The sequence below is a fragment of the Benincasa hispida genome, chromosome 11, assembly GCF_027475165.1.
Source record: "Benincasa hispida cultivar pf3 chromosome 11, pf3_genome.v1.1, whole genome shotgun sequence".
NCBI classification, from domain to species: Eukaryota; Viridiplantae; Streptophyta; class Magnoliopsida; order Cucurbitales; family Cucurbitaceae; genus Benincasa; species Benincasa hispida.
Window position 1 is genome coordinate 34,861,329 of NC_143488.1, and position 17,912 is coordinate 34,879,240.

At 29.7% G+C, this 17,912-nt stretch overlaps 1 protein-coding gene across 1 annotated transcript; it reads left to right on the forward strand.

Annotated features, from left to right (window-relative positions):
- The first annotated feature begins 9,807 nt into the window (after window positions 1–9,807).
- UBP3 (ubiquitin-specific protease 3) lies at window positions 9,808–15,475 on the forward strand. The gene is made up of 6 exons (XM_039050043.2): window positions 9,808–10,322; window positions 11,701–11,817; window positions 12,797–12,895; window positions 13,121–13,309; window positions 14,070–14,251; window positions 14,816–15,475. Exons 1-6 carry the CDS (start codon window positions 10,206–10,208, stop codon window positions 15,219–15,221), a joined length of 1,110 nt encoding a protein of 369 aa, XP_038905971.1. The 5' UTR covers window positions 9,808–10,205; the 3' UTR covers window positions 15,222–15,475.
- Window positions 15,476–17,912: the final 2,437 nt, after the last annotated feature.

Consider the following 17,912-nt stretch of genomic DNA (forward strand, 5'->3'; position numbering starts at 1 on the left):
CTGGAACGTCGTTCAATTTATGAAAAAGTATTTGTATCGACAAAAGGTGGTATATTTTATGATCCTCAAGATGAAAAGGTATTTGTATCGACAAATGCAACATTCTTAGAGGAAGGCCAAATAAAAAATCATCAACCTCATAGTAAGCTAGTATTAAGTGACATGTCCACAAAAGTTATAAACAAATCAATAACGGTTGTTGATCAAGCTGGTCCTTCAACAAGAGTTATTGATGATGTTGGGATTGGTGTCCTAAATCTCTTGTAATCTCGTAGTTTGTAAACTTTGTATAAACATATTGTTGAGTGTTATTTTATGAAAATAAGTGTTATTTTATAAGCATATATTCAATCCAATAAATTAAGATACTAGATTATTTTATGTAATTTAAACAAGTATGTAGAGACCTACAAATAGATTACCTACTCATGGATGATGAAATTCTTCAAGAAATCCATTGATAGTTGTATATTTTGTACAAGGATTGAATATAAATTGATTGAATCTCTCCAACATTTACAAGAATAGCTCTGTAAATCTAAAGTCTCTTTCTAAAAGTTTAAGTTTTTCTTCCCTCCTTCGATGAAAATGAAACAACAAAATTTATATAAACAGGCATAGCGTCGCGTTGCAACACTAAATTGTAAAAAAGCCAAGAAGTGTTGGGCTAACATTGCAACATTGTGCTGACGCTTGGTTACGCAAAGTGTGCACGTGGACTGTTCTGTGAATATTCTGAGCATTGCGACCTGGGTCAAGCGTTGCGACGCTGCCCTATTTTGCAGCAAATAGATGCATTCTGTCTTCAAGCATCGAGCTAGTGTCAGGCTCAGTGTTATAAGGAGCATCGCGATGCTGCAAGCATTGCTGAAGAGGGTTAAATTATTCCTCTTGAGGGGCAAAGTGGTAATTTATCATAGATCTTCTTGTTAAGTAATCTTTTGGTGTTGCTTGAATTAGCTCTAAATCTTCCGAAATAGTTTTGTTGAGTTGGGATTAGAGCTTACCTACAAAAATAGACATTTTAAACAAACAATTATGATAGAATTTAGGGTTTTATCATAGAAAAGATAATATTTTACAAGACCTATTGGCCAACCGAGGAAGTTGGTAGCAATTACATAATTCAAAAAAGGGAGGAATTGTGGAAAGACATGAGCAAAGTGAAGATGGTACCCGCTAGATTCTTCTAGACATAAAGGAATCTCTCACGAGTATAAGATATTCCCACAAAACCATTGAAATATGGTAGTGGTGGAATCTTGTCTGAAAAGAATGGGTAATAGAAGAAAAGATGTCTTACTTAATTAAGTGAATTAATTCTTTAGGATCAAATTGAAAGAAAGTTTGGTGATAACGTCTTGGCCCCTATCGTTTACCTAGTTATCATTTCATCTTTACACTTTCTTCTATTACTTGTTGATGTTGACAACATAATCTTGATTCTGCATGACACTTCAGTTCGCATTACATTGAGTATTTGCCAATTTCATATTGAGTCATTCAAGAATTCTTGTGTTCAACCTTAATTCCTCACCAAGTATTACTTGTTCCTTCAAGGGTTTATACTTGTGTCCTTATGGAGGAAATTGCTTGATCAATATATTATATCACACCACTTTAGCCAATAAACATACCCCAGCGAAACAACATAAGGGTGCCAAATAAGACTTTTGGACCTTTGTACTAGGCCAAATGGTAGTGGTCCAAGTTCATAATGAATAATTCATAAAGGAGTTAGTGGAAAGCCTAGCAGGTGAGGCATCAACTACTATTTTCGAGTAATGGTACTGTAACCACCCAAAAGTAACAACTTTTGCGAGTGTCAGTTACATAAAAGTAAGCCTATATAAGCAATAGGATTCATTAGTCAAAGGTACGTCAAAAACATTTCGTGCTACACTTTACATACTTTAAAATTTAGAGGATTTAAATATCTAAAACATTGACGATCTTCAGATTTTAAATGTGAATATGACTATCTATACTAATTTAAGAAATAAAATAAAATTTAAATATACAAACATAGATCTTTTATCTTATCTTTTTTTGAGTACCACTATTATTATTTATTATTATTTTTATCATCTTTTAGATCATCTATTATTTACTATATGAAGAGTTAGAATGTTAGGCAATTTTACACAAACTCTGTAATTGATAGTTTTAATACTATATGCATTGTAATGTGATTTATCATTATCTTTTTCTTTTTTCTTTTTGTCGGTGCTTGGATCTCGTTTGCTTCGAATTGTCTAGCGGGTACCTGATGACCTTGACCTTTGACTCACTTTCTCCTCGTCTGTATCGATTTTATCCAAGCTGTGACTTGCATGAAAGATCCTCGAAATGTTGTGGTGCTGAGCCTACTATACTCTGATGCCTAAGTTAGTACAAAAAGTGAATAATTCAACTAAGTATTAAAATATTTGAGTTCGACTCTCTTCTTATGAGAGTATTTACTTCTTCCTTTTGGGATGGTCAAATGAGACTATTTATATGTTTATCCTCTAACACATGCCTAATATTGCATGTGATAGTAAAAGGTGTCTGGGACTTTTCAGGTGCTAGAGGTTGCAAGGTGACAATCCGATCTTGGATTGTTTATTTCCTAGTTGATATATCTTTATTGGCTCAGCTGGTCGCTCCAAATCATGAGGCATTGATATTTTCCTTTTGGGACACACGTTCTCCTATGCTCTTTTCTGGATACCCTTTGGGCTTGGGCCCACCCATGGGGCTTTGTCTCTTACTTTGGACAATACTTTTTTTTTTTCGAGTTTGGTTTATTTTTATCTTCGTTGTATTATCATGTGAGATAGTTGAGAATTATTTTAAAATTTATTTATCCTAATATAAATTTCATATTTCAAATATAACAATAATGATAATAGTTTATACTTGATCTTGTCTATTATCATTTTTATTGAAATTAAAATAATCTTATGTGCTAAAATGAATTGCTGGCATTAAATTTTAAATATTCTAAATATCTCAATCAAATTGTTTTTTAATAAGCATCTAAATCAAATTGGTAATACATCATTTGAGTCCCATTTGGTAATCATCTTTTCTTTTTTTTCTTTTTTTTTAAAAAAATTAAGCCTATGGATATTACTTCTAACTCTAAATTTCTTTTTTTGTTATTACTTCTCACCAATGGTTTAAAAAACCAAGTCAAATTTTGAGAACTAAAAAAAATAACTTTCAAAAAATTGTTTTTTTGTTTTTGGTAAGAATTCAACCATTGTACTTAAAAAAATGCAAATCATTCTAAGAAATATGATAAAATATGTTTAATTTTCAAAAACGAAAACAAAAAATCAAATGGTTACCAAACGGAGTCTTGATTGTTAGTTTTTAGTTTCTTAAAAGTAATAGTTTATAAATACTACATTTCGAAAGTATTTTCTTAAATTTATTTGTTTAAGTTTATTTATTTTATTATCAACTTTCTAAAATATTTTAACTTGAAAATTAATTCTTTTTAAATACTTATCTTACTTCTAGGATTTAATTAAAACTTCAAATGTTAATTTTAAAAAAAAATGAAAAACCATATTAAATAAATTAGGTGAAATGTAACAACCCATATTTTCAAATACAACTATAATAACAAAAATGCATAAAACATAACCAAGACTAGAGGAAAGAATCTCATTAACAATTTAACACTATTGCTTGAGATCACAAGCCAAAATTAACAATTTATACATGTACTTAACCAATGTCTGAAGAAAAAATAATTAGAAATCACTAAGACTAACAACTAAGAACAATTATGACTATCAAAGATTCAACAGAAGCCTATACTCCGAAGTCAAGAGTTAGCTTCTTGTGTTATACCAGAATGCTAATTTTTTATTCACTGTCAGAACTATTACTTGCACTTTCATAAGTATTTTGGAAAACAAAAATGAGTACAAAAATACTCAATAAGCAACTTCCACATTAAGTTCACATTTTTTTTTTTTAATAAAAAAACAAAACGTATTGAAACATAGAAGTTTAATTTAAACATTCAAACAATTTTTTTTCTTTTTTTTTTTTAGTTTTTAATCAAAGTCTTGCAGTACTAACCTAAACATTCAAGTAAGCTTTCAAAACTTTAATAAACAGAACATTCGTACATTTCTAAAACACAAATCTTTCAATACTTTAAATATTTTCAGTTGGTCAATACGTTCAATCGAATAGAATTTTCAATCAATCCATGCTTTTCAAATCAAACAACTTTCAATCATTCAGAACTTTCAAAAGAAAGATGTATAATCAGAGCCCAGTAGAAATGGTTACGTAACACCAGTCAGAAACATCAAATATCAATCGATCAGAACAACCGAATTTTTCGATTAACAACTGACTAGAAACAATAGAAATATTGGTTGGCAACCAATCAGAACAAAAATTATGAAGTGTGAGGCCATGTGAGTGTAACATACACATGAATCTTCATTTCGAAGAATGTCAAACCACAAAATTGCACCTTCTTGCAAATAAGCCTTAGTCAGAACAGAAAACTATCAATTTCAAATTGGCTAAAACAAATTACCATACAATCCTTAAAACACAAAACTGAGCCAATAAATTACCATACAATTCCCATAACACAAAACCTCCAATAAAATTACCGTACAATTCCCATAACACAAAACTGACATACTCAAATAGCCCAAATCATATTAGTCATAAATATTTGAAATAAAATAGGTAGTTTTAAATACCAATTTCAATAGTAAACCTCGTCAAATCAAATCGTTCAAAATTTTCAAATTTTTTTCAGAAGCAACCAAAACCAAAACAGTAACCCTTCCAATTCAAGATTAGTCAAAAACATTTTCAATCATCGAAACATTCATTTACTTTTATTTTATAAAATCAACTAAAAATATGTAAATTACATTCAGTTAAATCTCACATCACAAAAAATATGCTTCAAATGTGCTTTCAGACATATTTCAAAATTCATCAAACCACAATAGTCAAAATTTATATTTTGGAAAGGATGTAGAAACTACTTATCTCAATTACCAATCCCACGATCTCATTCCAAAATTTCAAATTCAAACAATTGAATGGTAACTTTGTAAACGCCTAAACGTATCCAAACTTACTAATTAGAAACTAACATCATGTCTTAACGGATCTAAAACTAATTCCAAGATAACTAGTCTTACCTATCTATTATTCTTCCCACTTTAAGTAATTTTCTACGTAATGAGTTTTGGAAAATAAGACTTTCGAACCATAAAAAAACAAGCACTAAACATTATGGGTTTAAATTCTCTTAAAACCTTAAAAACGAGTTAATGCTCCACACTTACCACTTAATTTTCCAATTCAACTTTTCAAAACCCTTAAAAACATTCATAAATTAAGGAAAAATTAATTATGAAAATTTTGGTTTCCATAAAAGATTTATCCCAAGATTACAAACATTTAACTAAATAATTGACACTTTTAAACCCAATATCAGATTTATAAAACCCATTTAAATTGTTGTAAGACAGTGCAAAAACAACCTTTTAAAAGCAAAACTAAGAACTAAAGTTAACCTTTAATGTTGAAGTTGTTTGATAATTTTTGTGCAAAAAGATCCAATTTAAATGCTAAAACAGTCCCTAAATTGCAAGAAATTTAAAGCTGTAAATTCTGAAAAAACCCACATTTTTTAACACTTTAATCACCTAGAAGAATAAACTTTGATCCAGAAAAAATAGACAAAACTACAATAAAACTCTTTAGAGAAAATATGAAAAATTATTCAAATCCAATTAACAAAATAATTAGAACCCATAATTACCTTTAACAAAAATTTTAATAGTCAAATTGAAAGCAAAACTTACTATATTTTTTTTAGAGGAAAAATCAAGCACTTGTTCTCTTTTTTCTTTACTGTCAAAAGCTTTTTGAAAATAGAGTTAGGGCTAAGCGATCTTTATAAAGAAAACCATACTTCAAAATCCTAACTATTTTTTTTAATTTAAATAAATAGAAAGATAAATATTCTTTTATCCTTTTCATTTAACAAATCCTACTAGATTATCTTTTAGATTAAAAAAGATATATATATATATATATTTTTTTTTTTAAAAAAAAAAAACCTTTTTTTCCTATTTGTAACATGAAAACAAACTTATGTTTCGGAAAAAAAAATCGAAATTGTCATTGGAAGACATAAAATAATTAGTTTTTATAAGTTAAAATTAAAAAATATAAAACATAAAACCAATATATGAATGGAGTCTTAGAATTATAGAAGAAAAGTGTTAAAATACGTTTCCAAAATAAAAAAAATAAATATATTGTTAAAATATCTCACCAGTTAAATAAGTAATAAAAAAATCTTTATAAAATTTATTTTCTAAAATTTCACCGTGATGCGATCCAAATCTCTGATTTATTGATGGTAAGCATAGTTTCAATTAATTGAATTATACTCAAGTGTATCTTTTACCTTTTTATTTTTAATAGATATGAGAAATATTAATCGACTTGATATAACTTAAATAATAAGAAGATCAAATCAATGAACTTAAGCAATTGATTAAACTTAAGCCAAATAATTTAACTTCAAAATAGATAATTTAGTCTTATTATATAATGTGTTCCAATTCCATACATTGAACTAAAGAAAAAAAAATCGATCATACATTTGACTTTTAAGTCGAATTGGGATCGAAGCTTAGGTCTACAAACGGATTTTTATTTATTTATTTTTATAGAAAAAGTCTAGAGGCGGATATATAATTATTTAATAGAAAAAATGTAATTAATTATCAACCGACCAAATCAAAATTAAACCCTTTTTTAAGTTTTCAAAACAAATTTTATAGATAATATCAAATTCGAAAATGTCAAAGCAAAAAAACCATGAAGTCCTTATTTTTTCTATTATTTTTTTTTATATTTAGTTTGTTCAATTTTAATTCTTCTATTTCCAATAAATTTTAAATTTAATTAAACTATTATTTCATGGTTGGATTTTTAATTTTTTTTTATTACCTAACATTTTAAATATAAATTTTAAAAATATATTCCTATATTGTATTTTTTACATAGAAATATTATTTAATTAATTTTCTTAAAAATATATTTGGAGTGATTTTGAAATTTATGGAAAATATAGAGATTAAAATTATATAATTGAAAGTATAGTCAAGGTTTAAAATTTTGATGAAGATGAAAATATCGACAAAATATTGATGACAACGTAAATTCCTGAAAAATTATAAAAGAAATTCAAAAGAAGTTAAAAGGCTTTACCCAAACTCAAGCAAGGGTAGCACCAATTGCTGAGAATAAATTTTAAATGAGTAAATAAATATTTTATGATTTATAAATAAATTAATATGTCTATTATTTATATTATATTTATATTAATGATATTTTATTATTCTTTTTATAAAATTCATTAAATTTTTATGATATAATAGAAGTATTAATTCAACTTCCATGAAGATAGAGTTGACAAGAGAAATAGAAAATGTTAACGTTTCATTTATAAAAATGGCAAAAAGGTTTCAAAATTGTAAAAATAGCAAAACAAATTTAAATAATAGAAAATACAAATTGGTAAATGACCAAACTACCCAAAAACTAACAAATTAAGTACAAATAGACAATGCTTCAAAAACAACTAGAAAACTGCATTATCTAAACTTTTAGAAGCAATATATATATATACTACAATCTCAACCAAAAACTTAAAAACATATAGCTGGGTCAAAATCATAGTAACGGTTCGAAAATCTAAAAGTTTGTCAATATGGTCCTCATCAAGAAACAATTGGCAACGGATTCTTCAATGGACAATCATGATGGTGTGTTTGTGGTGCGATAATCACCGAAAATGGCATGCGGCTACTTAGAAAACCAGATGATGATTAGCAAAAGAAAATTTGACAGTCATGCAAGAAAGAAATGAAGGTTGTAAAGAAAGTGACCCATGAGAGGGTGCTAGCATAAATTAAAAGGTGTAGAGATGTTATGGCTAAAGCTGACTGCGGAAAATAGGAAAGAGAGAGAAAATGATGGGATAAAAGGGAGGTAAGATAGAATTAGGTTTTTTTTTTAAAAAAAAAAAATATATTTTTAAATATGTAGGAAGGAAAGTGCTTAATTTTTTTTTTCACACAAATTTTGAAAATAAGGATTAGATTTTTTTTATTTTAAATAAACCAATATAAAAACAAATCTTATCAAGATAATAAATAGGTATATAAATATATTTTATATACCAATGATATATTGTTATATCATTAGATTACATTTTAAAATATATAAACTATATAAATAGTAATAATATACACAAAAAATTAATTTAATAATGGAATGCATAAACAAATAATAAAAGAAATAAAACATAATATGATAACAAAAGGTAGATTTGAATAGACAAATTAGGGAGAATCTCTAATTTAAATCCATAAACACAAAAAATGAAAGTTAAATCGGATGACTTACAATTACACTGTATTTGTAAATGTAAATTAGTTAATTTTTAGGTCCTATCGAGGACAAAATGGAAATATGTTTAACTTTATATTACATTTTGAAAAATAGTTAGATAAACCAAAATTAACAATAATGTACTCACGAGATTGAAGAAAATGTGTTTATTTCTGCTGAATTGTTATTCAAATATACAGTATGTTTGCAAGATTCATAGGTACATTAGAAAATAGTCAACCACCACGAAAAAAAATCATAACTCCAATTTTTGGTGTTTCCCGCAACCGAAGAAGTCTCGATTTATTGTAGTGTCTAACCTTGATTTTCTCCGATGAACAAGATTTCATCTTCTTTGGCTGAAAAACAAAGAAAGTTGATTATAATAATGAAACAAAAAAGATTGAATCGTCATACAAGAACAAGTCATACACGAACAAATGAAAAGGAAAAGAGGAAAATCGATAGATATATAGAAAGAGGAAAAAAGGAAAAGAGAAGACTAATCCATTGCAAAAACAATAGCTTGTTAAAAAAGAACCACAACAAAACCTAAATCAATAAACACTTCGCGTGAGTAACAAAAGTGATGACTATTTTTTGTGATAGTTGTGGATGTTTTTTTTCCAAATCATTAAAATAATATAAAAATCTAATAATATCAAACAATTTAAACCTTCAAGGATATGAAAAAAATTTAGCTAATTTATTAAAAAAATATATAAAATTATGAAAAATAATTCAAAGATTTGAATAAATTTAAATATGTATAAAGTAATGAAAAAGAATTCAAAGATTAGAATAAATTTGAAATTTGATTAGATAAAATGAAATTTGATAATATATGAAAATTTAAAATATAAATTGGGTAAATCTGGATATTTGATTGAGTGAGATTAATTTGAAAAGTGAATTAAACAGAACCTAAATTAATAATAAAATATGCGGATTAAACTAAAGAAAAATCAGAAGGTCGATTATTCTTGAAGAATGGTAATTGTTCTTGAGAAAAACTAACAATTACCTTCTACCGTTACTATCTATTTGTAATTTCATCAATAACAACAACTACAAACCAGACAAGCACATATTAGAAATTTGAAAATTTATGACCATGTGCATATGACATGAGTTATCATAAATCTTATTATTGGCCTATTTTATCATTTTTCAGAATAAAATCCTAAATTTTATTATATCCTCTAATTCTCCATGAAGATATTGATACGTCGATCAAAATTTAATAGAATGTAGTGACTAAAATTAAAAAAAAAAAATTACGAGGACTAAATAGTATTTTTTAATTAAAAAAGAGGAAAAATTAAAAAGGGGAAAAAAGCGGAAAGGGAAATCCGAAAAAGGCAATTAAATTTTGATTGTTGGAGTTTAGTTCGATCCACGTGGCATGAAAATGTTGCTCTCCGTTTTTGAGAAGAGAAGCCATCGATTGATTTAATTCCAAACCAGACCTTCCCGTCTTTTCCTTCGTCTCCCTTTCTTCTTCTTCTGCTTCTTCTTCTTCATCCAAACCCTCGTTTCCATCTTCCTTCACTCTCTGCAACCACAATTAACGACGAACAAATCACGAACTGAACTCAATCACGCTCGCAAAAACCCTAGAATTTCCATTCAAACTATCGACAAACCCACCAGTCTCTGAACCGAGAGATTTCTTTGGTTTTCTTCTTTTATATGGCGACCAGTTTCCTGATTAAGATCTGAGTCGCGTTTCATTCTTTCATTCGACCACGCGGATGGGTGCTACGGGCTCAAAGCTCGAGAAGGCTCTCGGTGACCAGTTCCCTGAAGGCGAACGCTACTTCGGCCTTGAAAATTTTGGCAATACTTGCTACTGTAACAGCGTCTTGCAGGTTTGCTCCTTGTCTACGGGATGCATGATGCTTCTACCTTCAATTTTATTGTTCCCTCTCCTAGGATCTTATTTAGTTTGTGCTAGGGTTTTGTTTATTTTCCGATGCATCCAACGCTATTTTAAGGCTAGAATGGTGGTCGATGGATTGGATTTGCGAGCCTTTGCTGTATATGTTTTTGTTGATTATTCATTTGATTGGATAATGATCCTGGTGTAAACATTCTTCATCAATCAAGTAATTGCATTTCTAACTTGTAGTATGTACTACGAGGAATTTTAACCTAAAAGTAGTAGTATAGGTTCTTCGTCTGCAGGGTAAGATTTCTCTACCTTTCCTTATAACTTTTCCTTGTGGAATTATCTGTTGGCTGTCTTGGAATCCACGCTCATATTTGTAGTATTGGGGGGACAAGAATACGGTTGTGAAATTTTGTATTATGCATTCATTGCCTCTTATCTTTTGAAATTCTGTATTATTTTATATATATCACGAGTACATCTTAATCTCATTTTGTTTTACACATGTTTTACAAAGTGCACACTTTAACAATTTTTTTGATTTCACACCATCTTTGAAATTTTTGGTTATATATTTATATATCTCTTCCTTTTAATTTGCATGCAGCATGCATGTGTTGTTCAATGGGTTTACAATTAGATATACTCAATTGTGAGAAGTTGATTAATCATTTCACGTTTTGATTTTCTTATAAACGTGTATGTCTTACTTTTTTCCTACCAAATTTTCTTTTTTGTTCTCTTTTGGATGTATTTTATGGGTCTATGGTGTTGTTCTTTTCAGAGTTGCGTTAGTTATAGGATTATATTTAAGTGGGTACTTCCCTCTGGCTTATTTTGTAAATGACTATTCATGGATTAGACGGATCATCCTCCTGTGAAGAACTACACTAACCTTTGGTTGAAAGTTTATCATTTGTGGATGTCCAAATTTTATTTTATTTTATTTTCTGTTTTGCTTTATACTTGCAGTGATTTACTATATTGCTGTTAACTTGTATGAATTCACTTTATTCAAATGCAGTATGTTCACTGTGAAAAGTAGAAAGATCATCTTCTGCTAATTTTTTACAATTTCAGAAAAAAACTATGTTCTCTTATTCAGAAGTTTAGATCCAATAGCGGGATATTAGGAGTGTTAACCGTAGATGGTACTTATGTTCATGAATTTTATGAGTTTCCATAGTTTACTGATGCAACAAATGACATTTTAGTCTTATTTATTATCATCTATCCTTGTGTTTATGTTGGATCCTAATGCATCTGCTCAATATCCAGTTTGATATTTTCTTTGATTTGTCAAATAACTCTCTCAATTGTCAATTGTATCATACTCACCATTTTTCTTTAATACTCAGGCACTGTATTTTTGTGTTCCTTTTCGTGAGCAATTGTTAGATTATTACTCAAATAACAAAAGTATTGGAGATGCGGAAGAAAACCTCTTAACATGCTTAGCAGATTTGTTCACCCAGGTAATTTTATGGGGGAGTAAAGTGGTGTGTGTTTTACTTGGGTTCATTGCATGTCCTTACCCGACAGAATTGTGTTATTTCTGCTTCGTTGTGCCTTTATTGTTTATGAACCTAGCATAATAGTTATTAATTCTTGTGAGTACACTATGTATAAAATATATACACCTTAACAAGTTACGAACCTTCATGGAAAGCAATGAGGTTTAATTGTCCCATTGTGTGTGCACTTGCGTGTGGAATATTTTGCTCGAGAGGAATTGAAGAAATTTTAGAGATGTTGAGAGTCTTTAGCTGGGTCCAATACCTCTCTATGTGAATTAGAGTTCTGTTGGTATTCCTCTCTTATATGGAGCGTTTTTTATGAACTCTTCCCAGTTTTTGTTTAGCCTCCTTTCATAATAGACTTTTTTGTATGGTCAGTTTGTTTTCTTTTATTGTCTTCTATTTCTAGCAACTGGAATCTTTTTGTAAACTTTAGTTTTAGAGTCTTGTTTACGCTCCTTTTATGTTGGTTTAACCACCCCACCCCACCAAAAAAAAGAAAAAAAGAAGAAAAGAAGAAAAGAAGAAAGGTCAATTGGTATTCTTTCACTTAGACAACGAAATTTAAATAAAGTTTGTATGTTCTTCCTTCTTAAGAGATCTACTTTGGTTGACATATAGTTTCTTTTCTTCACTGATAGGAGATAAAACAAAAAAGAGGTGATGTTGTGAGTCCTGTACATATATCTATATTTTCTTCCACTTCAGGTCATTGGCTATGTCTTCTTGAAGAATTCTATACAGACTGCAATTTACCAAATGATTAAAATTGTCTTTAGATTTTTTTTTTACATATCCTTTCGTGAATCCTCATTGAAGTTTCATGTTTTTATCTTATTTGGTTTTCAAGATATTTCTCTCTTTATGACCTTAAAGAGGAACTGTTTTCATGGCTAGGTCGGAATATAATAGTCATTTATTCCATCTCTGATTGCAGATTAGTTCCCAAAAGAAAAAAACTGGCGTCATTGCTCCAAAGCGCTTTGTTCAGAGATTGAAAAAGCAGAATGAGATTTTTCGTAGCTACATGCACCAAGTATGTTTTGAATTTAGTTTCTGAATATCCCCACTTTGATTCTTACATTAACATGGACTCATTTTCCTAGTTTTATTTCGGTTCGTTTTCCTTTCCTTTCCAGTTCATGTATGAAATGCAAATTTCTATCCATACTCATCAAGTCGATATTGTAATTAATTAAAAAAATGGTATTCAAATTTCACCTACTTCTATTTTTATCTTATTTGGGAACTGCTGATGTAGGATGCTCATGAATTTTTGAACTTTTTGCTCAACGAACTTGTTGACATACTGGAGAAAGAGGCACATGCTACTAAAAGTGATGCAGAAAGTTCATCGCCGTCTGAAAAAATTTCAAATGGTCCCAACACTGGACAGGCAAATGGTGCTCAAAAAGAGCCGTTTGTGACTTGGGTGCATAAAAATTTTCAGGTGATTTGGTTAGCCATTTTGATTATATACTCCCTATCCAACTTAGTATTTTGTTTCTTCTCTGCTATGGGATGGAATTTGTTTGTTGTTTAGAAATATTAACTAGATAAATGTTATTTCAGCCCTTGCTTGCTAGTACATAAAAAATATGTTAAAAGACAGCTGTTCATGTGGATAACATTAACTTATGTTTTCGTCATTGTTGTATATTTTTCTTTTTCTTTTTCTCCCTTTTTATATTTAAATTTTTAGTTTTTTAGTGAAAAACCCATAAGCGAATCTAGTATGGCCCTCTCACCTGCTCTTCTCAGCCTAACTCTTCCCTTCTTAGAAAATATAAGAGAATTGTTTTGTTCTGACCTTCAAAAGAGAGTTAGAAACCTACTTGTAGGCTCACCTGACCGTCTGGATGTTTCCACTAATGAATGCATTGCACCCTTGCGAATATTAGACATTTGACGATGCCAAGTAAATTTGTTGTTAAAGACTATACCTTTTTTCTTTATGAGTTAAAGACTTCACCATCAAATATAAAAGTGTCTGTTGGGAAGTGTGGAGATTGTCAATCCTCTTTTAAGCAAACCATAAAGTCTGTTAAAGACCCAATCCCTTCCAATAGAAGTCTATTTTCTAGGACGATCCCTATAGAGTTCTTCGTCCAGGCCATGCCAAATTAGTGTTTGAGCCTTCAGAAGTAACTTTGTTCTGTGCATGAAAAATGTTTAATTGCAGCCGAAGTGACTTGCAATCTGTATTTCAGGGTTTACTAACTAACGAGACAAGGTGTTTGCGGTGTGAGACAGTTACAGCAAGGGATGAAACTTTTCTAGACTTGAGCCTTGATATTGAACAGAACAGTTCAATAACTAGCTGTTTAAAAAATTTCAGTTCCACTGAGACATTGAATGCCGAGGACAAGTTTTTCTGCGACAAGTGCTGCAGGTAGGTTGGTATACATGATTCTATGTTGCCTCTAGTTGCATGTTTTAGGTCAGGAATTGTCATTTATGTCCATTTCTTTATGGAGGAAGTTTCCAAAGAAGCCAAGTGTGCCCCCGCTTATTTGATCCTAGCGAAGCAATGGAATTAAAATCTATTGTAGGCTCACTTAATTCTTTACAGCTAGACAATTTGCCTTATTCTAATGTTTTTTTTTTGTCTTCATTATCTTCTCAGCCGCAAGCATACTATTATTTGTGGTGCGTGGATCCATATTTTTATATTGGATGTGAATAATGTAAAACTAGTGTATTTAGTATGCTATTCTTATAAGAAAAATATTGAATGTGAGTAATAGTATGGTACTAACTATACTATAAAATATTAAGAACTAACCATTTAAAACCCACCCATAATCATTAAAAACAGTGTGGTAATATACTAATAATGGTATGGTACTAACTAAACTACAAAAATATTAAGAACTAACCATTTAAAACCCAAAAGACTAAGCAACAAAAGCCAAAAAAAGGGAGTGCTGAAAGATGGACTTGTTTTGATGTGCAGTTTGCAAGAAGCACAGAAGAGGATGAAGATTAAGAAACCACCTCATATCCTTGTTATTCATCTGAAGCGGTTTAAATACATCGAGCAGCTTGGGCGCTATAAAAAGCTGTTATACAGAGTTGTTTTCCCTCTCGAGCTGAAGCTTAGCAACACGATGGAGGATGCAGATTCTGAGTACTCATTGTTTGCTGTTGTGGTCCATGTTGGAAGTGGACCCAACCATGGACACTATGTTAGCCTTGTGAAAAGCCATAACCACTGGTTATTTTTTGACGACGAAAATGTGGAAATGATTGATGAGTCTGTCGTGCAGACATTCTTTGGATCTGCACAGGAATATTCTAGTAATACTGATCATGGCTACATCTTATTCTACGAGAGCATTGGCACCGGCAACAAGAGCTGATATTTTGGAGAATTCCCATTTCATCGGCCGTCGGGTAATTTATAATTCGACTCTTGTTTTTTTTTTTTTTTGGTCTTTGCATGTTTATTAATGTTATTATTACTTTTTCTTTTTTCTTTTTGTCCTTTTATAACACCATTGAGAAGAGCTGTGAAATATTATTGATGTTATGGACTGTGAAAAATGTATACATGATCGGTTGCCAGTTTGGCATATATAGTGTATGGCGGCAGCTTTTTCTTTTCCCCTTTAAATAAGTGAAAAGAGAGCAATGTATGATTGTTTATGAATGCTGCTTTAGAGGAAAGACTATTCTAATTTTGATTCTGTTTCTAATTATATTCTTATGGAGAGCTATTAACCAATATCTATGCTTTGAATTCCTCATCACAAATTATTAATGGTTCTAATTGGGATTTTTATCTTTTATTTTTTGTGTCTAATATTGCTTTGGTTGATAGATTTTAGTCAGTTTAGATTTTTGGTTTGGGAGTTAGAAATCGTCCAGTTGATTACGGTTGCACTGTTTTATATATGTATATAATGTATATACAAGACATATATATCTAGAAAAGGGAGTAAATTCAAACTTAATTTGGAAGTTTAGTGAGACTAAACGTTTATTTTAAACTTTATAAACAGCTTTGCATGTGTTCTTCCAACATCACATACTTACCTAGCTTGATTTTATTATTGATTTGGGAAAAGTTTGAATTTAGGGAAAAGGACTATTTTGAATGAAAATGATGGGTTGTTTCGTAACAGAGGGAAATATGGGGAATGACTGTGGTAGCTTTTCAAATAATTGTTATTAGCTTTATTTTATGAGAATCGGTTGTGAAAAGAAGAAAAATGGTGTTTGATAAATTTTAATTTTAAATCGAAAAAATTAGTTATAGTGTCAGATAAATTAATACTAAATTGGTATAATTTAATTATATGAAGGAAAGTAGATTATTATTTTAATTTTTTATATTAATAATTAATTTTCTTGTATTTGAATAATAAATAATTATTTGTAATAAATTGGTTCAATTTTCTCTAATTGAAAAACAATCCATATCTATTGTAATATATATATATATATATATATATATATATATATATATATATATATATATTGGTATAATCCATATCTATTGTAAACAACTCGGTTCATTTTTAAATTTTACGACTTGAATTTCAACTAATTTTGTTTATTTAAGTTATTAAAAAATAATTGTTATAAAAAATTGAATCAACTAATATTTGAAATTATATGTGAAAAATTTATCAATAAATAATGATATTATTATAATATATTTATTTAAATGATTATGATGATAGTAGATTTTTAGAAAAGCTGAATTTAAAATGTATTACTACAATTTAAAAAAGTGATTTGATTTACCGAATGTTGAAGGCAAGTGAAGGCAAGTAAGATTTTTCTACAGTTACTTTTATAGTTAAGATCTTTTCCCAATCACTTTTTACTATTGCAAATGGGGTTTGAACAATAGCCTTAGTCAAACAAAATGGTTGTGTTTTTTCTAGAGGTAAATAAGATTTCCCTTACGTTTGATGTGTTGAAATTTTACTTTAGCTAAGATTTTTATTTCATTAGTGGTAGCTATTTTTCCATCTACCAAATCAGCAAAATAAATTAATTAAGGTTTGAAGTTGAATCGACGTTGTTCGCACGAGATTTCAAGAGAAATTTATTTATATTTGTATTAATTTCGTGGAAAGTGAGTACAATCTATAATACATAGTATTTTGAGTATAATCTCTAATATATAGTATTTCAGATTTTAAAATAAGCTATAATCTTTAAGTTGGTTGAGCTTGTTGATTTTTGGGCTTGATGATCTTCTTGGATAATCGACCGACCTTGGGCTTGTTGATCTTCTTGGATGATCGACTTTTGGGCTTGTTGATCTTCTTAGATGAACGACCTTGGCTTGTTGATCGATCTCTAGTACTTGATCCTCTGATTCTCTCTCGGGATGTTCTTGACTTGAAGAAGAAAGACACCAAACGTTCTTGAAGTAGAAGTCTGGGTCTTCTGTCTTCTGTCTTCTAGGAGTGTAGCTTCAGAGTCTTGCATCTTTAAAGAACTTCAGTCTTGACTTCAGTTTTCAAGCGTGGTCAGCTTCAATTTTTTATAAACTCTCTCGAGTATAGAATTGTTGACCCCTCCAAATGAGGAGAGCCTATCTATTTATAGAGTTCACAGGTGGGCTTGGGCTTGGTTGATCCATGAGCTTGACCTTTGGGCCCAATTAGTTGGACTTGGACTTGGTCGGTCCATGGGTCTGGCATTTGGGCCCAATTAATCGGATTTAGGCCTGATTTGACATTTGTGTCAAATTTAGCCTATTTTTGGGCTTAGTTGGACCTTGACCCAAATAATGATATCAAGTTGAGTCAAATTAATCTTATCTGATTCAATGGTCATGATAAAACCACGGGGTATCATTCAAATTTAATGATTTGGAATTCTGTCATTAATTTAGTAAATGACTTGTGATTGGTCCAAAATTTCTCATTCAACAAATGCCCCTTCGAGATTTATGCACATATATGGGTGGATGAATCTCGAAAAATATAAAGTTGGAATAAAAATCCAAATATATTTGTTCTTGAATTTGACCTCAATTGATGTTCAGTCAAACTATGAATTTAGTACATAAGTTTAACTTGAATTTGGGA

Coding starts and splice junctions, on each gene's coding strand:
- UBP3 (XM_039050043.2), top strand. CDS start 10,206: ATGGGTGCTACGGGCTCAAAGCTCGAGAAGGCTCTCGGTGACCAGTTC. Junction 10,323..11,700: donor ACTGTAACAGCGTCTTGCAG/GTTTGCTCCTTG, acceptor TTTAATACTCAG/GCACTGTATTTTTGTGTTCC. Junction 12,896..13,120: donor TTCGTAGCTACATGCACCAA/GTATGTTTTGAA, acceptor CTGCTGATGTAG/GATGCTCATGAATTTTTGAA.